The sequence below is a fragment of the Leguminivora glycinivorella genome, chromosome 21, assembly GCF_023078275.1.
Source record: "Leguminivora glycinivorella isolate SPB_JAAS2020 chromosome 21, LegGlyc_1.1, whole genome shotgun sequence".
NCBI lineage: Eukaryota > Metazoa > Arthropoda > Insecta > Lepidoptera > Tortricidae > Leguminivora > Leguminivora glycinivorella.
In genome coordinates, this window is record NC_062991.1 from 2379851 (window position 1) to 2404366 (window position 24516).

At 37.7% G+C, this 24516-nt stretch overlaps 2 protein-coding genes across 2 annotated transcripts in view; one reads left to right on the forward strand and one right to left on the reverse strand.

The window, feature by feature from the left end:
• The window catches only part of LOC125237307 (lysine-specific demethylase lid-like), a 41847-nt gene extending 24630 nt beyond the window's left edge, over positions 1 to 17217 (reverse strand). The window contains 11 exon segments of the mRNA XM_048144296.1: positions 288 to 394; positions 1115 to 1251; positions 4022 to 4133; positions 5795 to 5911; positions 6797 to 6958; positions 7653 to 7807; positions 9580 to 9814; positions 10852 to 11015; positions 11254 to 11392; positions 11544 to 11621; positions 16827 to 17217. Of these exon segments, the coding sequence (XP_048000253.1) occupies positions 288 to 394; positions 1115 to 1251; positions 4022 to 4133; positions 5795 to 5911; positions 6797 to 6958; positions 7653 to 7807; positions 9580 to 9814; positions 10852 to 11015; positions 11254 to 11392; positions 11544 to 11621; positions 16827 to 17033 (1613 nt within the window). The 5' untranslated portion in view covers positions 17034 to 17217.
• Positions 17218 to 23915: 6698 nt separating this feature from the next.
• Positions 23916 to 24516, forward strand: part of LOC125237362 (calsyntenin-1) — a 572807-nt gene continuing 572206 nt past the window's right edge. Inside the window, 1 exon segment of the mRNA XM_048144366.1 lies at positions 23916 to 24136. Coding sequence (XP_048000323.1) covers positions 24052 to 24136 — 85 coding nt within the window. The 5' untranslated portion in view covers positions 23916 to 24051.

Below are 24516 nucleotides of genomic sequence, written 5' to 3' on the forward strand. Positions count from 1 at the left end.
TTTAGTTTCATGTTGTATAGTCAGTATTTTGTTCGTGTTGGTGTGGTGAAAAATTTTGTGTTTCACTCAGTGGCAAAGTTTGTTTAACCTTCGTGCCTTGAAACCCTCGCAACGCTCTAGATTCCAATATTAAATTCCAGAATGTTTCGCTTGCTCGGGTATCAATATTGGCACGTGCGGTTAAACAACTTTGCTCCCTTGGAAAACAAATAACTATTTAGTCTTCCGTGGCGGAATCAATCTTCTGTAGACTTAAAAGGTAAGATGGAAATGTAAAAAATGCTCACCAAGTCTTGGGCTCGCCCCAATGTAGATAGTTGATGGAGTAACTCCAGTGGTCCTCGTTATGCCAGCAGAACGTCGCGAAACACATGCCCACGTACAGCCATGGCACCTGCGGAAAAATACACTTGTTAAAACAATTCCATAACCAGAATTTTGCTAGAAATTCCTCGGTCGACGAATAAGCCTTGAGATTTAAGGATTTAAAATTTCAAGGTGGTATTTTAGTTTATGTTAAGATTTTTCCCTTTAGACATTACGATACAAGTGCGGAAAAGAGGAAGTTTTTAAACGAGTGGCAATAAATTAAAACACGACCGAAGGGAGTATCGTACGACGTATCGCACGTGTATCGTACGACTTTTTCAGTCCCCAGCCCAGTTTGGCCCTCCGAAGTTTCGACCTGACAAACAATTAACCACTTCTCGCACTAGTGCGTAAAAAAAGACACGCACCATCTGTACTGAAATAGTACATTACGATACAAGTGCGTAAAAAAGGAAGTTCGAAACGAGTGGCGATAAATTAAAACACGAAAACAATTTTTCAGTACAGATGGTGTTTTTATTACGCACTAGTGCGAGAAGTGGTTCATTATATGCCAGGTCGAAACTTCGGAGGCTCATCTGTACTGAAAAACGTCGTACGATACACGTGCGAAAAGGAAATTTGTAACTCGTGTCGATTTAAAACACTCCCTTCGGTCGTGTTTTAATTTATCGCCACTCGTTTCGAACTTCCTCTTTTACGCACTTGTATCGAAATGTACTATATCGTTATATGTATGAACTAGGTAAAAGGATACTGTAGAATTATGTTTTGTTAAATTTACCTTCATCCCAGATATGTCAGCGTTGATGTGTCCGAGCACAGAGCCCTCTAGTACGGGCAAATTGTTCAAGTTCCAACTCGACTCCGCATACTGCTGTTCGCCGGGGTATAGATGTGCGCTTGACTTTGTAGGGAATCCTGTACAACAGTAAATTATAAACTGAAATTTAAAAGAATAAGAATAATTTATTTACCAAGAAAAGGAATAGCTACAATTTTATCATTTACTGTGACTTCCACACTAGGCAAAGCCTGAGTGTTGATTTTGTGTAAATGTGCAGTGTATAAGTGTGAGTGTAAAAAATAAATAAATAAATAACAGAAACAACAGAAACAGAAGGATACTAGGTCATCCATTTTAAGACCTATTCAGCCTGATCATAGTTCATGGATAATAGGAGCTCTCGTAATAGGGTTTTAGCCATATGAAAATGAAAATGAAATGAAAATGAAATATTTATTTTTCAAGTAGGCATATTACAATGCGCATATGAACGTCAAATAAAGCTACGCCGGCTCTAACCCTACGCCTCAGCCTCGAGAAGATTTCAGTCCCCCCTCAGTTGGGAGGGGGGTATCCACTATGGGACCGGCAAGAAACTCGGCGGGCAACTTCTTTTCAAAACATTACATCTTATAATTAACATGCATTAAATAACAACATACAATTTAACATGCAAAAGTATTCATCAAAGAATATGAACAGACTAGGTACTCTATGGAAATCAATTTCAATAAATTATATTATTGCTTAATAATACGTCGTTCTTCTTCAGAGAAAACATATCAAATTGTCATAGAAGAAAAAGATAATATGAATCTCAATATCATTAAATATGTAATTTACCTACACAACATAAAATATAAAATATTTGATGTGCTTTCTTATCTGAACTGTGTCCTCTATACATAATACAATTATTTTAATTGCTATTCGTTTTTGTAGTTTCTGGTTCGGGCCATGCATGTTTGTCTGTCAAATAGTCCTCGACTCTGTAATAAGCCTTTAACATCAATGATTTTTTTAAGTAGTTCTTAAGAGCTGGGAGGGGTAATCTCAAAGCAGTGTCAGGTAACTTATTATAAAAATTAATGCATTGCCCAACAAATGACTTCTGTACTTTACGGACACGAAACTTCTTTATGGCAAGCTTATTTTTGTTTCTAGTGTTATAATTATGGATATCAGAATTCTTAGTGAAACAGTCTAAATTCTTAACAACATAAATTATACTATCATAAATGTATTGGGAAGCTACAGTTAAGATATTAATTTCTTTGAAGAGTTCTCTTACTGATTCACGAGTTCCTAAGTTGTAAATAGAACGAATGGCTCTCTTTTGTAATACAAAGATAGTCTGTATGTCAGCTGCTTTGCCCCAAACCAGAATACCGTATGACATTACACTGTGAAAATAACTATGATACACTAGGCGAGCTGTCTCAACATTAGTCAGTTGCCTGATTCTCCTAACGGCGTATGCGGCTGAACTTAATTTGCTTGCTAGTTTCTTTATATGAGGACTCCATTGTAGATTTTTGTCCAATGTTAAACCAAGAAACAGTGTTGTATCTACCATCTCTAAGCATTCATCATTCAAAAGTATTTTTGTATCGATTGGTTTAACATTCGGCAGAGAAAATCGAATACATTTGGTTTTCTTAGAATTAAGAAGTAAATTGTTGACAGTAAACCACTGCAGTACATCAGCTAACGTGCTATTAATTACATTGTAATCCGTAGATTTTCGGTCAACATTAAAAAGCAGTGATGTATCATCAGCAAAAAGTACTATTTCACAAAAGTTTTTCACTATACATGGCAAATCATTTATATAAACCAAAAACAGGAATGGACCTAAAATTGAGCCTTGTGGCACTCCTAATTGGACTACAGTCCCGCTAGAGCGAGTTTTGTTAACAACTACTGTTTGTGTTCTAGTAATCTTGTGGAGTTTTATGTCACATATTTTTAATATATTATTATAAACATGAGGAAGAATAAATAACTTAAAACGCTTAGCAAATGCAGTTTTTACAGAAGGGATGGGAACTTTAAACACTCGTTTCTTTAGCAGGTCAGGGTAGTATGAGTGTTGTAATACATTTTGATGCATACGAATGGAAGCACGGAACAGAAATAATCTTCGGACGCTCAGGACATTCGCCTGCTTATAAAGGTCTATAGTAGGATAGCGTCGGTGTTTACGAAGAGCAACCTTTAGCACCGCTCTTTGAGCTCTTTCCAGAGGCATGAGAATCGATTTTGCACAGCCACCCCAAAAAAAAGCGATCTAGTTCACAGGCGGCCGGAAAAAACCCGTGTATTCAGCAAATATTCATTTATTTACCCCCTTATTCATAAACGTTCACTAAAGTTATCAAGCCGATAAAGTTCGTTTGTCCCTTTCCGACGTATTGGTGTGATAGGGGGGGACGTTTATGGATAAGGGGGTTAATCTTTATTGAACAGAGAAACATGGAAAACAGAAGCAGCAAATCGGGCGACGGAGAAATGAAGAGAAAGAGAAAACATGTTTAAAATAATGGCAACTCTTAGCGCGTTTTTACATTATCCGATCCGATATCCGATGTAGGAAGGATGTCAAAGATGGCGCTTTTAACATATGGGTGAATCAACTTTTTCTTGCCTGTTATTGCCATGGTTACGATCTCCTGAGTCACGCTGGTTTTATGCAAAATTATGCTACTGAAATTATGCAAGCATGCACGTATTCCATGTTTGTATAGGTGGCAAATTAAGGACTTGTTAACACCAGAAAAATGCATGTTTGCATAGTTTAGGTAGCATAATTTTACATAAAACCAGCGTGACTATGTTTATTACTGAATTCTCTGCCAGTTACCATTCCATAGATAACATTAAAAATAAAATTAATCTACTAACCAGATCCGTGGTCCATAGAGTGGAGATCAGCTCCATATTCGACGGTGACGTCTTCATCTATCGATGAAACTACTCGCCAGAACTCTTTCTCTACGGTTGGGGTTGGCACCATCTAAAAACAACATACAATATATGCTCTCCTGACGTTAAACGCGAGAGATCAGTTTCTTAAATTTTTTGAACGATGAAGAGAACTGTATTTGGAAATAAAATAATGTTGTGTAAAAAACCCATAATGCATATCATAATAACTGAGGCTCTAGTGTAAAAACAAGTCTCGCGAAGCGCAGGTGAAAAGGGTGTATGTCCCATATATGAATTATGCCGTTTTTCATCGCTCCGCGAGACTTGTACCCTTTTCACTAGAGCCACAGTAAGTACAAGAATGACTCCTCTCAAACACAAATGCATAAGCATTTGCAAAATGCATATCATAAGTAAAATAACTCAAAGTTTAAATCTTGAAACTATAGTTTCAAGCAACGACTATTTAAAAAGCGTACCCCTGAAATGTGTGGGCCTTTTAGGCTTACTAGATGGCGCTGTTTCGCAGCCTGGAAATGACCAAAATCATATTTTCCCGAAATATTTTTGCGTGTTCTTATTTTTTATAAGAACAAATCTGTATTTTTAATATCATGTAAATACAGATTTTGAAAAAAAAGTAGGCATCATCAGTGTAGTTATGATAGTATTTAATATAGACCGTCAACCAAATCTTGTCACTAGAAAAATGCGGCAAATTTGAAAAATCGCGGGCTAGCAACACTAGTTTTGAAAATCGGTGGAAATTCTCGTGTCATTTGTATCTTATCTGTGGAAATCTCCACCCTACCAAAAAGAGAAATAACTAGCACATATCCGTCCCTTTTTAATACATTATCTAATTCGTAAGGAAGGAGCGAGCCCCTTGAAAAAAATATATCTGTGGCTGTTCGACGTACATTGCTGGTTTTTGTTCCTTTCATAGGGATACCATACTTTAGTTTGATGTACATTGCTACTGCCAAAATTTGGTTGACAGGCTATAGTTATAAAATAAATTGACTGTATTGCTATTCAAAATGTATATTGTACTAGCTTTTGCCCGCGGCTTCGCTCGCGTTAGAAAGAGACAAAAAGTAGCCTATACCACTCTCCATCCCTTCAACTATATCCACTTAAAAAAATCACGTCAATTCGTAGCTCCGTTTTGCCGTGAAAGACGGACAAACAAACAGACACACACACTTTCCCATTTATAATATTAGTATAGATCATTCATAGCTGTTGGAATTCCTTGTATAAATAAATAAATAAATAATGGACGTAGTTACGCAATAACGTTCCAATCCACATGAAATTGTCATTAAGTTTTAGACCTTGTATGAAAAAAAAAATCTTTCATTTCAATGAAAATTTCAGATGGATTGGAACGTTATTGCGTAACTACGTCCATTAAATAAAAAAGGTAGGTTTAGCCAAAGGCTGATCAACATTTTCTTATAATCGGACGCTTTTTTCCTCCATTTATAAAATGCAGTAATAGTGAAACAAAGACATCTTCTTCTTTGTCGAAACCTCAACGGAGGGTCGTGACCACCATAAGTCGCTGTACGTTGCAGTGCTCTCCACTCAGGCCGATCTTTTGCCTTCCTAAATGATCCCTGGAGCCCAACGCGCGTGACCTTCTTTATTGTGTTGAACCAGCGCGTGGGTAATCCGGCTCGGAAACACGCTTTTTTCCTCAATTTATAAAATGCAGTAATAGTGAAACAAAGACATAATACGTACGTGAACGGGCATGTTGAAATAGTCCGATTTAAACTGGTCGGCCATCTCTCCGAACTGTTGTAGAGTGTATTCTCTTGAAGCCTGCTCGAATCCGAACGCCTCTGTCGGTTTTGACACCTGTAAAATCTTGAAAAATTAAACAAGGCTCTGTACAGTACTAATATAAGTTTTATATCGTTACTAGTATTTTCTCGCGGCTTCGCTCGCGTTAGAAAGGGACAAAAAGTAGCCTATTTCACTCTCCATCCCTTCAACTATATCCACTTGAAAAATCTCGTCAACTCGTCGCTCCGTTTTGCCGTGAAAGACGGACAAACAAACAGACACAAACACTTTCCCATTTATAATATTAGTATGGATTTTATTTAACGACCGGTGGTCTGGCCTAGCGGGTAGTGACCCTGCCTGCTAAGCCGCGGTCCCGGGTTCGAATCCCGGTAAGGGCATTTATTTGTGTGATGAGCACAGATATTTGTTCCCGAGTCATGAATGTTTTGTATGTATATATGTATTTTTATATTATGTATATCGTTGACTGAGTACCCCCAATACAAGCCTTCTTGAGATTACCGTGGGGCTCAGTCAATCTGTGTAAAAAATGTCCTATAATATTTTATTTATTTTATTTGAAAATTCACATGGTACAAGGGGGCAATTTCAACTGATCCAATATTTATTCATATTTACTTGGGTTTCATTATGTATTTTTTTTTTATTATTATAAATGGGCTTATACTCTTGGCCACGGACTAGCCAAAGGCGTATCCACTGAATAGTTGAATTTAATAAATTGTCAACATGGAAAAAATCATTACCGGGAATCCTCATCCTTTGGTTTTTGCCTTGAGTAAAACAATATATGTTAATCTTATCCCACCTGACCTTAAAAGTAGACGTCTAACCAATGGTGCAGAATCTACTTCGGATAAGACTTGAACTCACGGTCTTTGTATAAGCACAAGTCCCACTCAAAGCAGTAAATTATTTTGTTGAAGGACTCACCTCTTCTGCGAGGCAAACGGGGCAACGCCAGTCGCCCTTAGGCACGATGGCGAGCGGAGGCACGAGGCAGAATGTGTGGTAAGAGTCATCACAGCCGTCACACAACAGCATTTGCTCTTCGATGTCGCCTCGCCCGCAGACGCGGCACATGTATTTTGCCAGCTGAAATATTTATTTTGGTTACTATTTTAATTCTAGTGCGAAGAGATGAACGAGTTATCTTTCTCATTTACAATCATAGCTACGTTTTTAACGAACCTACGCTAAACGCGTGTTTCCAACCGTCAATATACGCGCGGTTGTGTTATAATACACAAATCATAGGTTGTTTTAAAGGGAGCTTCCGCTACCGCGCAACAATGTTGGAATAACTTTCCTCCGCCAAATATAGTTATACAGGATGTAACATTAATGCCGGTGATCCATTTAAGAGCATAACCGGTATCGAATAGCGGTTACGAATACCACTTCCTTTTTTTAAAATAAACACCATGAAAATTAAAGGTACTATAGAAGGTAATGTATAAGCCGTAGGATTTATCTTCGGCAATTATGTTACATAGTGTATGTAGTTACCGGATCTAGAGGGCCGAAAGTATCAGAAACAGTCACATTGCTCATGCGGCCCTAAATACAGGTCCGCTGATATAAATGGAGCTTCCGCTACCATGCAACATAATGTTGGAACAACTTTCCTCCGTCAAATATTCTTATTGCTCATCATGAGCTCGCGCAGGCGCGTGGAGCGCGTTACAAATCCCTAAATACATGTATGGAGCTTTCGTTACCGCGCAACATGATGTTGGAACAACTTTCCCCCGCCAAATATCAATTTAAATAATATTATTATAGTTACCGGGTCGAGAGCACCGGGGGTGGTAGGAGGTGGTGCGGGTGTGACGGAGACAGTCATGTTGCTCATGCGGTGCTCGCGTAGGCGCGTGGAGCGCGTCACCCGCGACCGAGCGCCGCAGCTGCCCGCCGCTGACATCCATTTGTTTTCGCGGGGACCTGTAATAAAAAAAACTGTAACTATTCTATTATAGCGGTTACACACGTTTGATGTTTGTTACAATCACGGCATCACCACGCTTGGCGAATATCAGAATCATCTCCTCCTAGCCGTTTTCGGCTACGGCGACTGCATTTTATAGATGAGAGCGTCGCTGGTGTGCCCTCAGGTGACTGACGAAGCCAATTTTTGCTACGAATGTGCGACCACACTCGCGGCAGGTCAGCACCCCTCCGACATAATTGTAGGTAATAGCCACAGGTGGTCTGGCTTTTAGCTCGTCGCGCTTAGCGTCGAGTTCTGTGTGCCTTCTAGCTTCAAACTGACGCACCTGTGTCTGCACGGTATGCCTCCACCGTGGGCGAATATACCAGTTTATCGAACACATTTTCGATGTGAGAAAAATTTTGAGTTCGAGCGGCTGCGGGTTATGCTCGCCTGTTCTGGTGTCTGCACGCCTTTTACTTCGATTTTCTACTGTTTTAACGACTAACACCAAAATTAGAAAACTTCAACAAAGATCGTGTGGAAACTGGACTAATCCCAATAAGGCCTAGTTACCCTTCGAGTTGAAGGGTAATCTTGGCCAAATGAGCCGTGGCAAATGCTGGGATAACGCAAGGAGGATGATGACCAAAATTACAAAACTTACTCGTCTCTGCTCCCCATTTTCCTTCTCCTCTTTAACCGGAGTCTTGACCTCCTTTTTATCCTCATCAGCGCCAGCCAGCGCCCCCTCAGTATGACTCCCTTCCACCGCAGATTCAACCTGTTTTAATGAATAATTATCCTCCAAAGATCAAACAAACTTACTGCGTCTCTGCTCTCCATTCTCTTTTTCTTCTTTGACCGAGTCTTCACCTCCATTTTATCTTCATCAGCGCCAGCCAGCGCCCCCTCAGTATGACTCCCTTCCACCGCAGATTCAACCTGTTTTAATGAATAATTATCCTCCAAAGATCAAACAAACTTACTGCGTCTCTGCTCTCCATTCTCTTTTTCTTCTTTGACCGAGTGTTCACCTCCATTTTATCTTCATCAGCGCCAGCCAGCGCCCCCTCAGTATGACTCCCTTCCACCGCAGATTCAACCTGTTTTAATGACTAATTATCTTCCAAAGATCAAACAAACTTACTGCGTCTCTGCTCTCCATTCTCTTTCTCCTTTTTAACCGGAGTCTTCACCTCCTTTTTCTCCTCATCAGCGCCAGCCAGCGCCCCCTCAGTATGACTCCCTTCCACCACAGATTCAACCTGTTTTAATGACTAATTATCCTCCAAAGATCAAACAAACTTACTGCGTCTCTGCTCTCCATTCTCTTTTTCTTCTTTGACCGAGTCTTCACCTCCATTTTATCTTCATCAGCGCCAGCCAGCGCCCCCTCAGTATGACTCCCTTCCACCACAGATTCAACCTGTTTTAATGACTAATTATCCTCCAAAGATCAAACAAACTTACTGCGTCTCTGCTCTCCATTCTCTTTTTCTTCTTTGACCGAGTCTTCACCTCCATTTTATCTTCATCAGCGCCAGCCAGCGCCCCCTCAGTATGACTCCCTTCCACCGCAGGTTCAACCTGTTTTAATGACTAATTATCTTCCAAAGATCAAACAAACTTACTGCGTCTCTGCTCTCCATTCTCTTTTTCTTCTTTGACCGGAGTCTTCACCTCCTTTTTATCTTCATCAGCGCCCCCTCAGTATGACTCCCTTCCACCACAGCTTCAACCTGTTTTAATGACTAATTATCTTCCAAAGATCAAACAAACTCACTGCGTCTCTGCTCTCCATTTTCTTTTTCCTCTTTAACCGGAGTCTTCACCTCCTTTTTCTCCTCATCAGCGCCAGCCAGCGCCCCCTCAGTATGGCTACCCTCGGCCGCGGGTTCGGGTTCGCTGCTTTTGAACCGGCGCGCGGGGGGAGGGGTGGCGGCGGGGCATTTCGAGTTGGAGCGGCTGCGGGTCGTGTTCGCCTTTTCTGGGGTCTGCTCGCCTTTCACTTCGATTTTCTAAAGAATTGAAATTAAAATTTGAAGATTACACATTCATCACGCAAAAGCTGTTGAAAGTATGATCAATTGATCACCTAGGACGGAAATGGACTCTCACTTTAATACTTCATGTTAAACTTGAAGTTCTAGTATTAGAAAGGAAAAAACCGTGCCAAAATATCGACGGAAGGCCGCACGAATATCTAAGTTTAACCTCAGTAACTCATCATCATCATCACTAGGCTTTGTACATCTTTACAGGTGATTTAAGCAGCGTCTCTAGCAGCATACCTAATTATATTTAGATATTCTACTCAACTTCCTGGGCTCTTATATCACTAGCAACCTAATACAAAGCTTCATATGAAAAGAAATTAAATAAAATTCAACAACGGAAACTCTTTTTTTAGAAGAAGTACCTGCTCCCGAGAGGTTTTCTCAAGTGACATCAAGCTCTTTACAACTGATAGTTATATCAAATCAATACAGAAACTTGTTATTTTATCATCTTGTTGATAATTATTGTAATCGAACGCAAATGTATCTATAGAGGATGTTGTAAACCAATGTGAAGATGACTCGAATAATTCTTAGGTATAATAATAAAATAATTCTAAGCTAAGTTCGCACCGACGTGGCATTTGGTTGGATTCATTCTTTTTTAAAGCCTTAGGTCAATTTTTCCGAATGACCAGGATAAACATAATACTCGTGCAATAATAGTGCGATCCTGATCATGTCAAAAATACCTTGACTTTTTAAGAACTCCCTCAAAGCGGGGCATCGTTATCTAATAAAAGAAGCCCCGCAAAGCGGGGTTTCGTCGCTTAGACAAGGTAGCAAGGTACTTACTGTTTCTTTATCCACGGCGCCACTGCTCTTGAACACATCGTAAGGGTACAGTATGCGTTCATAGTGGTTCTTGAGTATAGAGCCAATACCATTTCCTTGTGATGTCAAAAATACTTTCTAAGAACCCCCTCAAAACGGGGCATCGTTACCTAATCAAAGAAGCCCCGCAATGCGGGGTTTAGTCGCTGAGAAAAATAACTTACTGTTTCTTTATCCACGGCGCCACTGCTTTTGAACACATCGTATGGGTACAGTATGCGTTCATAGTGGTTCTTCAGTATAGAGCCGATACCTTTTCCCTGGGGGTGGCCCATACGCCGTGCGATCTTGGTCCATTTACGCTCCGCCGAACATGTGTCGAAACCGCCTGAGAAAAATGAGTTTTTTTTAAATCTTTAATGACGTTAGCAGACATTTTTAACTTGCACTTTAAAGAATGACTTTAGGTGATAAGGCACATGCAGTTCAAAGTGAAACAAAACAAAAAATTATAAAAAGATCATATTCTTAGCGTGTTTAGCGAACATTTTCGTTCTATCCAAATGGAGAAAAAAATTGTGCGTTGGATTTAGCCTCTGGAAAATAAACTTAGAATTATGACTTACCGGCTTCTTTAACAATTTTGTGCAAAGAGTAGAGATCAAGCGGCTTCCTCTCGACTGTGGGGATCTTTAGGACGGAGCCCTGGAGCTCCCAGAACTTGATAATCTGGTCCAGAAAGTTCAGCTTCACACGCGTTATAGCCTGTACAAAATTAAAAAAATATTATAAGCATTTAAATGTGCACAGTTGAATTAAATAAAGGGAAGTGGATCTAATAAATCTATAAAAGATTAAATAAAACAAAACTTTTCAAATAAAATTTCCTAGTAAAAATAAAAAGAGTTCAATTTACCTCTAATTCATTTAACCGTTGTATCCGCGGTGTGAACCGTAGCCGGTCGACGTCCACTGCGAACGGAGGCTGCCAGTGCTAAAACAATAATGACACATTTGGAAAATACTTCAATGGCTCATTTGATAGTTACACAGAACAAATCTGCGTTGCATTTGCATGACTATGGGCCAGTTACACCAACAATTAAGACTGTTCGAGCTAACTCAGCAGAGATCTATGCATTGAGAGAAAAAACAACCAGTTTTCATGTTCGTCCCACAAGTTTTTTGGTTAAGATAGCGCCTACGTGCTCTTTGGTTCAAACAACAAGCTAGATTTTGTTAAGTGTAACTAGTACATTCTACAAGTTACTCATCAATTCAATAAACAACATATTTGAATCAACAGGTTGATTTTATAAAATTAAAATTTTGAAAAAAAACCTCCCCCCCCGCGACATAGTAAACCGATTTTTATGAAACATGGCTAAGAACACTCCCGACTAACTCAGCTTTCAGACAAAAAAAAACTAAATATAAAAATCGGTTCATCCGTTCCGGAGCTACGATGCCACAGACAGACAGACAAACAAACAAACAGACAGACAGACAGACACGTCAAACTTATAACACCCCGTCGTTTTTGCGTTGGGGGTTAAAAGAATTAACATACATAATAAGCAAATTGGAAAACAGGAAATTGCACAGATTTTTACAATAGTTAATTATAATACTGTGCGCGTCCGTCTTTCCTCGTCCTCTCTTACGTCCTATCCGCTCCTACAGAATAGTTACAAAAAAGTGGTTGTGTCGTATCAAATGTCCGATAATTTTTATCTTCACTAATATGAAATTTACCTTTACAAATGTATCTGTAAAATATGATTTTTTTTAGTTAAAAGTAAGTATCTTCATTATGCTGACAACATTCTTTGAAACAGTATACAGTAAATAAAAGTTTCTTTACACAACTTCCATTCTTCACTGATTGTTTTGAGTTTTCCATGCAACATGAGTGTATTGGTAGACAAAACATGTGTTAGTTATTGTTACTGCTCAAAATACATCCTGTGTATGTCATATGACTGAAATGTTCACTGCAAATTTGTGGTGGTTCAAGCTTTTTTCCAATGTAGGCTACTTTCCTTCTAGTCAATGCAACCCATCATCGATGCCGAATGGGCAAAACCCTCTGCATTCTTACTTGGAAGCTTGGAACTGCATTCTACTGTAAAAAATTTTGCTGACCTAAATTTTTTTATTTGTATTTTAAACTTGCTTTCTTAACTTTGTTATAAGCTGTACATTTTTATGTATATTAGTGCCTATTTTAAGCCATATAAAAGAAAAAACCTTTTCCTTAGTTATCCTTTCCTTTTACTTCCCTGTAATATCTTTTACCAAAAATAAATTCGGCTTATTAATATTATACAGTTAAATGTTTACCTACTGACATTTTACCCCATATATCTATGGGGCAAAATGCCTACTATGATTTTAAAAAAATGTTATTTATATTCTACTTATCTTCTTATTCTGTTATCTTTTTCTGTGACATGTCTTACATCATATTGTCTTCGGTTACCGCGATAGTTACCATAAAGTTAGTTAGTATAAAGTTAGTTAGTTAGTTAGTTAGTATAAAGTTTGACAAGCCTCTGGTTCTCGCTAAGGAGAAGCGATATATACCCAGAATGTTGCGAGAGGCCATTGAGATCAAGAAATATCCAAACTTTAATAGAGAGGATGGCTTTACTTTACCACCGGCTTGGGATCCAGTAGTACATCTGATAATGGAACAAGCACGACGAAGGCTGTGAGGCATTTGTGTTGTATGGTGTTGGACATTTGCAGTTTGTTTCTTTGTCAATTTTGTGAAGATTAATTGGTTAATTATTATTTAACAGAGTAATGGTAAATTTTTTGAATATTGTATAACTAGCTTTATTAATAGTGTGTGAACCTGCCTTAGAAATCTATATTATTTGTGGTCATGGTTCGTTAATATTTCTTGTAAGTGGGTAGCTTTTACACATTTTAATTTTTCCTCAGTCACCCGTTGACCACGAACGCTGTAAAGAGTTCGAAACGTCGGGATGTATTTTAAATTCATTATACGCGATTTAATCCGTTTCCATAGTTTTATTTCATGTCTTACATCATTAGGCATAAGTATATTTATTTTAAACAAGTCTCTCACATATTTTATTTGGGTTTAAAATTATAAACACATATTTTATTATATGGCGTATACTCAGAAAGATGAGATCAAAAGGCATTATGGTTGCCCGTTGTTGCAATTTTAGCACCACCTAAAGATCACAAGAAGGTTAGCAAGGGGCAGGGTTAGGATGTTCTGCGCTTCAAATCAAGAGTGACTAGGCATCTTCTGGGCGAGCTCACTCCATCATAGGCCACATCTTTGCCTTTGGCTAGTCTGTGGCCAAGAGTAAGCCCATTTATAATGATAAAAAAAAAGTAATTCCTATGGATGTGATGCCTGACCCAATGTTAGAACATGTTTTGCTATTTACCGAGGAGAAGTTTTGCTCTTCTATGAGAAGATGCACTGTCTGCGTTAATGGATTGCTGTTATTTGCAATCACTTGCAAGCAAAATGTTTAATTTAAAATATGTCTGTGACCCATTTTAATAATTAAAAAACTGCACACAACCTATTTTCCAATGCATTATGCAAGCCTTGCGACATTATTGGATTTCATGAATATTTAATATTCTTAAAGCGACTTGACCTTAGGTTCTACAATAGGCCATTACTTAACATAATATAAGGATATCTTAGTCTTCAATGGGAGTTCACAGATACAAAGTGTCTGTATATTTTAAGGTAAATAATTTAGTATTTGACAGCCAAAATCCAATAGTAAGTAATAAATAAATAAATATTGGTGACACCTTACACAGATCAACTTAGCCCAAAACTAAGCATAGCTTGTACTATGGGTGCTAAGCGACGATATACATACTTAAATAGATAAATACATACTTATATACATAGAACACATCCATGACTCAGGAACAAATATCTGTGCTCATCACACAAATAAATGCCCTTACCGGGATTCAAACCCAGGACCGCAGCTTAGCAGGCAGGGTCGCTACCGACCATCAAACCAATAGTGAACTATTTGTTTACAGTTGAGACCATGTTTGAATTGCATAAGAGGGCACTCACTCCATCGTAGGCCACGTCTTTGCCTTTGGCTAGTCTGTGGCCAAGAATAAGCCCATTTATAATAATAATAACGTCTCGACCAACATCTTAAGAGACTCGCTAGGTGGCTGGATCAAGGGCCAGATGCAGAAGGCGGTGATCTTGGACACAGCGTGGATAGTTCGACGGTTCCTCTCTCTGCAGCCCTAACCACCGGCAGCTTGGGCCCTGCCCCGCTGCTGGCGGCACCCTAGGTTAGGTTTTTTATAATGTGTTTATATATTTTGTATTGTTTTGTATGTGGTTTTGTATTTTACTTTTATAATCATATTATAAAAATACCTAGCCTAAGAAAGAAAATAAATACTGAGAAATAATAAAAAAATATATATATTTTCAATTTGCTTCATATTCAACAAATTGCACATAAGCCAAGTTTTATTTTATGAATAATCTGCAGTAGGCCACTTGCCTCCTAGTCAAATCAGCTTCTTTTTAAGAACTGTCAAAAAGAATTTCAACAACTTGCTAATATGAAATTGAATCAAGTGACATCACAGTCAAGTTACTTCAATATATTTCTACCTGACTTATTAAATAGAAATTGGATTTAAAAATAACTTCTGTCCATGTTATTCATATAATAATTGTCTGATGCTCTATTTAGTGCATGGTATAACATTTTTATTTTAAGAACAGTCAATTTCCCTTTTTTAAAGGGAATTGGGGTATAGATTTTTACAGCTTTATTATTACATAATAACATGGAGTTAATTAAAGCACTATTTATGTATTCATACTAAACAGACACAATAATTTTAGTGGGAAAATCATTTTAGGCATTATAACTGTTTCTGGCTACAAAAACAAAATGGAAATCTTAGAACAACCATATGGAGGGCAACTTAAGGACATACTAATACAATGGCTAAAAATTTAGAAAGGCAACTTCATAGACTAAGGGTCCTATTTTTAATTGTATAGTAATTTCATCACTTGTCACAATTTTTATATTCACTTTGAAACCACTGCTGTAACCAATTTAGTTATTAAAATATGCTCTAAAGTAAATAATTTTTCATAATTCTATTGAGATCTTAATAGAATTACATAAGAATATGTAACAATATGATCAATAACTAATAGGACAATGTTAAAAATCTAAAATAAGAATGTCACTAAGAGATTTTATCAAAGTATTTTTGATGATTAGTAATATGAATGTTATATTTTACACATTTTCCTCAAAGATTCAGTTGCTAAAGTTTCAGAAATGACTAATCATAAAACAAAAGGCATGACTGTAGTGATTGTAACAACCATTTTGAGGTAGATATGGAATTGTTTGACATTTGTACACATTACATTCTCATTTACAGCTATTTTAAATGTTTATTAGTATGTTTTCTTTATTTTTAACACTTTACAGGAAGAATATAATATATGCCAACATATTATATGACAGTATGGTTTACTATTTGCATCTATGAATAATGCCACATTGCCATTATACTTTTCAAAGCCAAATTATGACCTTTCAATATATCTTAACAGATTAAAATAGGTAAATTGAGGGTTGAAAGTTATTTTCAGCACTCCCTGGGAGTATTTTGTGTTTAGATGCAACAATTTACACCACTGGAAGTAAGTATACATAGCTAATAGTCAAATGATCCCAAGTCTATTGGATTGATACAAATCCTAGACATCAAAGCAGATGAAAATAGAGCAAACCTAAGAGCATTTGACCAAATTACAGTTACACGCGACAAAAAACGTCGCAATAGTTATTTTTTATTTTAACCACTGCAAGCAGCAGGGTACAAGACAAAATGGCAACCTGCCTTCTATGCACAATATGCCACTGCATTTTATGACAATATAATGCATTTACTGGCAGTGTAGACATTTGTAACGTGCCCTAGCATGTTTTATTAAGGATTACGCCCTAAAAACAGAAAATAGATAACGCGCAAGACACACAGACGAGCTTATGTGGTTGCATCACACAATTAACGTGCGAGTTTAGGGTTAGAAAACCACTTGAAAACGACAATTCTAAGCTCCAAATAAACAAATAATGAAAAATTGAGATGGTTTCACTGTTTTATAACAAAGGGCACTAACCGCAGGGGGTTTGATTTTGCATATTCCTGACTTCTCTGCGATTGGCCTTATTTTGCTGATGTACGCCAAGGGATCCAGGAACTCTTCCGGCGTCGGCTCGAACACGGGCGCCTCCGGGGGCACGCTGAACGTAAAATTATCAGGTTTCATGGGGGACGCCGAGTCCCCCATACTAACTTCAACATTGGCTTCGTCACATTTTCCCATTTTTGAGAAAAACTATGCAGTTCACACAAATACAACAAATAATATCACTACAGCATCATCAATCGTTAAGGTATGAATAACGCACGTCCACAAAGAAATAAAAGCATTAGAATTAGTCCTTCCATAAGGAATCACAACGAGATGATTGAAATTATCACCAACAAATATCTGAGTCTTATTGCACGTCCGCCATGCGAAATTGAACTTTCGAAACTGCGGTGTTGCTAGTGGCAAAAAACTAGTACGCATTTGACTTTTTTTAAATTGAGCGTTTACTCAAAACTTGTCACAGGATAAAGACTCGTACTCAACGTATCCTTAAATCTATAAAAATAAAGTGTATATTTTTTATGAGATAAAATGGATGTTACAACCTAGCTTGATCTGACTCTAGCCAATGTGAACTGTTTGTAGGTACATCGGAATGGATTTCCTAAAAAATATTCAGGGATTAGGGATATCAAACCGAATTGAAAATGGAAACCCATCGAAGGCTTCCCACAGACAGACAGTCTTAGGCTCCCCACAGACAGTCTTAAAAATTCATAATCTTAAAAAAAACTTGTATGCAATCTGACAGTTCAGATCTGTCAGTATCTTGTCAGTGTCAGTTTGAACTGTCAGATTGCATACAAGTTTTTTTTAAGATTATGAATTTTTAAGACTGTGTGTGGGGAGCCTTAAAAATTCATAATCTTAAAAAAAAAATTGTATGCAAATTGAGACTGACAGATCTGTCAGTGTCAGTTTGAACTGTCAGATTGCTGTGATTATGAATTTTTAAGGCTTCCCACAGACAGTCTTAAAAATTCATAATCTTAAAAAAAACTTGTATGCAATCTGACAGTTCAAATCTGTCAGTGTCTTGTCAGTGTCAGTTTGAACTGTCAGATTGCATACAAGTTTTTTTTAAGATTATGAATTTTTAAGACTGTCTGTGGGAAGTCAAGACTGTCTGTGGCAAGCCGAAGGCCAGATCAAGCCAGTCCGGATACGGTTTTATACACTATGTAACACGACGAAACAAAATATTTCATAATAAATATGTTATGACAAAAATGTATACGACACTTTTCTGGATTTCGCTTAGTTTCAAAGTTCACAAAATTTAAAGAATATACTACTCTTTATTGTTTACTAGCTTTTACCCGCGGCTTCGCCCGCGTAATAAAAGTATTCATTAAGATTTTCATTTGGATCCGTAGGGACCGTAGGTTTCTCTGTAGGTATATTTATCTGCGATTATTTCGATTGCACATAATACTTTTGCTTGCAATGATTGTAGAAATATTACACATCGACCACAGCGTAGGTAATTCTATATACGCTGGGGAAACCTTTATAAACATCCCACATAGCCCGTATTTCGACACTATGATCGGTGGGTAAAAAGTACTTTTTTCTATTATCCCTTACAATTTTTTACATTTTGCTTATACTTGTCGCAAACGTAATCTTCAAGCAAGCAAACAACGATCGTCTTAGAGCACATTGATTGTAAGAGACCGCCGACCGATTATCCGTATCCCTCTAACGATACCCATATTATCCGTATCCGTATCGCTATCGCTAACGCTATCGCTATCGCTATCGCTATCGCTAACGCTATCGCTATCGCTATCGCTATCCCTATCGCTATCCCTATCGCTTTCCCTATCGCTATCCCTATCCCTATCCCTTATCAAGATGTTTAATGATATAACACTTTAAGTTCTCGCGCTTTGTACACATATTTAAAGTCACATACAGGTCGAACGCGATTAATTAACATTATTTTTACCTTTTTTCCCAACGTTTCGGCCAGGTTGCACTGGCCGTGGTCGCGGAAGACTGAAGTCCCAGCAAAACGTCACGGGAGATATAAACAACACAAAACTACCCGATATTAATTTATATAAATGTTCGGGGTAGACAAATAAATATAATCTACCCGCTTTTAGTTAATGTTTATTTCCCACCATGTTTATTTTAAAGGTAAAAATAATGTTAATTAATCGCGTTCGACCTGTATGTGACTTTAAATATATGTTTAATGATTTCTTATAAAGTGCTAAAATATAAAGTTTCATGGTTTTATCATTTAAAATTAAGAAATCCCATACAAACTTTCAACCTCTTTTTCAACCCCTTTATCCCTTTTTTTCGAAATAAATAGTAGCCTATGTTCTGTCTCAGGGTCTAAAGATTGTCTGTTCCAAATTTCATCAAAATCGGTTGCGTGGTATAAGCGGGAAAGCGTAACAGACAGACAGACAGACAGACAGACAGACAGACAGAGTTACTTTCGCATTTATAATATTAGTATGGATTAGTAAAGAAGCCATTATGGTCAAAAATTAAACTATCTGTATTCACAGACAACAGACTGGCTCAGCTTCGCAAGGAGAGCATAATATTTCATACAGCGAACTATCTTAAAAAATTTCAACACGGTTTCTGTAGAACAATAAGGCACACTTGCACCAACCACTTAACTCAGGGTTAGTGGGCTGTCATCTGTCAAATTCCATATAAAATGGTGGGTTAACCAACCCATACAACCATTTCAGTCGCAAAATCTTCAAATCAGTAACTAACTGTCAAATGTGACATAACGCGTGGTAACGTCGTGCAAACAATGCGACCGTATTGATACAATAACAAAATGTAGTCGTCGTGTGCACTCGTTACAGTAACAAAATGTGTACGAATTTGTGGCTGTCAATGTCACTGTCAGAATGACTTTTAACGACACTTTATTAGTCGACGTTTGCACACATAACGGTAACAACATGTGGACGAATTTGTGGCTGTCATTGTCACTGTCAGAACGGTTTCTGACAGTGACATTGACAGAATTTGTACATACATGTACACAACACACATGTACACATGTGAATTTGTACACTGATTACCGAACTGCTCCTAAACCACTGTATCCGCAAATGACAATCTGAAATACGAAGGTTTCTCAAACTGTCTTGTGAAGTTGTGGACTGGTTGCTTTGAATCATTTAAATATGAGCGAATTAAATAATAATAAACGACGACGACCATTTAAGCACTCTTCGACATTTTATAGAAATGTGGGAAAGTTAAGAAAAGTGCAGAATGATAATACAAATAGATAAGCACTTTATAGTTACTTAATGTATTAAATATGTATATAATTTTTAATTCTTATTGATAAAAATGAAGTGTAGTGTTGCTTTACACAATAAAAGTAGGAATCAAATGAAATAGAACTGAGTACCTATTTACTGTGATATTAATAGAATTTCTGTTGCGCAATGATAGTTTTTTTCAGTACAGATGCTGCTTTTTTTAACGCAGTAGTGCGAGCAAATCAAGCAATGATTCATTTCTTGTCTGGTCGAAACTCTTAGCTTAGATTTAGGTACTGAAAATCGTCGTACGATACACGTGCGAAAAGGAAATTCACAACTCGTGTCGATTTAAAATACTCCCTTCGATCGTGTATTAATTTATCGCTACTCGTATCGATTTTCCTCTTTTCCGCACTCGTATCTACAAGTATTTTGTTTGGGTTACAAAAAAAAACACATTATTTACTCTACTACGTTTTATTTGTCTCTTTAACATTACAAATTTGTAGATGTATAGATAAAACTACTAAAGCTTCAGTGCTAGATAAGTGCAAAAAAATCTTGACAAAAGAAGTACAGATCGCTGAAATGAATGTTGATAGTAATATTAATGAAGACTACTTCAACAAGTGTCAATTGTGAAATGCCGCAAAATACTAGTTGCTCTATAGAAGACCATAATAATATGATCCCCGATCCTTTACAACCCAGCAGCTCGGTACGCACGTTACAATTTTTTTTTAATCTTCTTTAGTGAGGACAACTGAGTACGACGGCATATTTAATTGTTTATAAAGTTTGAGGATACCTGGAAAAAATGAATACATTAGCCATTTTGAAAATCCAATAAATATTCACTGCTTTCGGTCACGCGTGTACGCTGCGACCATTTTGCGACCGTTTGTCGACCGTTTGGTGACCGTTTGGCGACTGTTTTTTACATGGAATATTACCGTCTTAATCCATATTTTAACAACTTTATTGGTTTTCTAGGCATTATTTTTATTATTTCAGAATAGTATATGCACCGGAGCACTAAAACTTCACCAATCAATATACATAACACGCAAACACCGAGTAGTCAATAATATTATTACTGGTTAAACTGAGGTAAATTGATGGCGCGTTGATAAATTTAGACTTATTTTATGAAATCACTCGAGCAATTTAATTGGCCATGGTAATTAGCCCACATTATATTACAAATGCAAACAATATTTATCTTTAACAAATGCTTACGCCATTACATTTTAATGTCAAATGATTTTATTTCTTTTTTACTTTGACGTCTCTGACAGTCGCCATTTGAAAAGAATGAAATGAACGAATGATTTTGGGAAAGTAGTCGCCAAACGGTAACAATGTGTGCACGCGTAGTGCACACTTCTGTCACTTTTGTGACCATTTGTGCCTGTTACCAATCATCCCCATTTGGGTCGCCGCGACTAAACGTCGACCGTACTGCGACTAAGCATTGAGACCCGAAGACCTGTGTGTACACAAAATAGGAGGATTTGCGTAGGAACGGCGACCGATTATAGTTATATGGGAACCATTTTCGTTGGTGCAAGTGGCCCTATGAGAGACACAATAAAATTCCACTATACACTATTTTATTAACCCCCGACGCAAAAACGGCGGGGTCTTATAAGTTTGACGTGTCTGTCTGTCTGCGACATCGTAGCTCCCGAACGGATGAACCGATTTAGATTTTGTTTTTTGTCTGAAACCTGAGTTAGTCGGGAGTGTTCTTAGACATGTTTCATGAAAATCAATCAAAAATTATATTTTGCGACTTGATTAAGTTGATTAGCACATGTATAATTACATATATCGTCAAATTTTTAATCAAGCAAAGTACACAAGGTTTGGTTATATTAAACAAATGAATCCAAGCTATATTAGTTAAACACAATTAAAGAGACAAAGGGTCGTAGGGTCTGACATGCGCAAACGCGTCCGTTCTCTACTAAAGCTAAAACGGTAGGCTTGTGTCGTTCACGAACTATGAACTGTTAGGAATAAAATCCCATCAATGACCGAAATGAACTGAATCTTTCCGTGGTCTGAGAATCGGTCTTTGCTCATTTAGTTCAGTATAGGATCGGCGAGCGCGAGCGGTTTGGATCGAGAACGAATGTGTGACTGGGCCGACCGAGAGCGAGAGCTACTTAGCAGAGCAACAAAAAAAGTCAAGTTTTCATATTAAACTTCGGTTACTTACAACCTTTCGGCCCGGAATGTTACTATCTGTGGACTATTCGTGTAATTTTGACACTATTCGGTCCCATTCGTTCTGATCTTTCCGACCGCAGTGATCGCTGGTCTGGCTGAACTAAATGAGCAAAAGACCTAAAAGAGCGAACTAGTTCATGGGAGCGATTGAACGAGATCGGAGCGCTCCGATCAACGACCGAAACGGCACAAGCCTATAAAACGGCCACTGTCCCTACAAATGCGCAGCGCTGCCAGCCGCTACGTGATTGGACAAAACAAGTTACACACGATAGCCAGCTAAGGTTGACCCGCGGCTTAGTCCGTTAGGAAGCGAGACGGGGGTCTACCTCTGTTGGTCCTATTTGGCAGTCTTCTATCTCCCTCAGACTGACTCTTACCGTCTCTCTGAGACGCGTTAGGCGTAAAGCCAGTGTCACACGCTATAGTGTACTTTTATTTCGGGTGAAAACAAATTTCGTAATTTTTTTTATGGGCTTGTGTTTTTATTGTTTTAGAATGCCTCGGAAACCCAAGCCACGGACGTGGGTACCCATAATGAAGAAATAATGAGAAGAAGCACTTAGACAAGTTCACCGAAGGTTGAGCTTAAGAAAAGGTTCTATTTTGTGTTGAATTTTTTGCTAAGAATATTTAATATCTGTACATGTAGATCTCAGATTATGCTACAAAGATCTTAATAAAGACGACTGATTGACTTAAATACGCATAAAATTGTTTTATTTCTGTTAATTAGCCTAATGTTATACACTGTGTACCGCCCCGAGCCACTGTGGAAGTAAGGCCGAGCCACAGTTACAACCCCCTCGTACACAGTGGCCAATTTCTCTCTTTAAAAAAAAAACGAATGTATTGTTCAAAGTGTTGACTATTTTCGAATGTCAGTAACACATACAAAAACTACATTAAATTTACTATAATATTGTTCTTTATCAGTAATAGTTCCGGAGATATGGCCTATGGAAAAAAAGCGAACCACTGTTGACCACTTCACCTACACTTAAACTGTAACCTTCCTCAAAAATCACTCTATTCATAGGCCTATGCCTATGTGAGAGCCGCATGAGTTCTGTCGTTTTTAAGTATACATATACATACACGGTGGGTGACCTAAGCATTTATTTCCCCCTTATTTTGCGTGGTAAAATTCTTTCTGATTCTTTACACTATGTGTAAGGGTGTTTGAACAAACAAATTTTTTATGTTTTTTTGTGTCTTATTTTACCGGGACCGGTGATTTTTTTAAACATTGTTTTTTTATTGTATTCACTGTAGTCAGTTGTATGAATAAAGTTTTTTTTTTATTTTGTTAGTTTTAAGTTTTAGAATAGTTTTTAATTTAATTTATTAATAAATTTGTTTATCGTTATTTAGTTGTTATGTTTATAGAGATAATAATTAATGATAATAAAGTTTATATTATACCGTATACTTTTTCAGAACGCATCGTAATTTTGAGCTAGCCACACTACAGACGACGGTGCCGTGCAGTGAGTACAAGCTTTATAAAAACCTAGCTAGCTCCGTAAACTCACCGACCCGAATGCAATCGATGAAATCACATCCGTCATCCGCCATTTGCGAAAGTAGCCGATCGCTGCTCCGCAGCGCGAGTGTCGTACGTTTGAGTATGTCGAGAGTGTAATTTGTTATTTTCAATTAAACTGTGACTTCTGTGCGGGATTTGAGCAGTTAAAATGATTGTGAGATTTTTGAGCGTGCTGTGCCTGGGAGTTTTGGTGGCTTCGGCGCACAATGCCGAAGGAAACAACGACAATGAAGGTTCGTAATTATAATCCTCAGTCTATTTATTTTTTATCGGTCCCCGTTTTATTTATAAACAGTGTGGAAAATATAAATCAACTTATTTAAAGATTTGAGAGGAGTTCATTCGCCTGAGAATTATTTTTATCTCATAAATTGTATCTTGGAAGTATATGTTACGAAATATTCGTAAAGTTTATTTAGCAATTTTCTTATTAGGGCTTATATTATTTTCCTGACTTTCTAAAGTGTCCCGCGGTTGATTATTATGTCTGCGGGCAGGTCGTGGGTGTAGAGTCGATAGCATAACCGGCCCGACGACTTTAGGCTGAGCCTCTTGCCCAGTGCCCATAGTGCGTGCATACAGCTTGCACACACGTGCATGCTTGTGTAGGTGT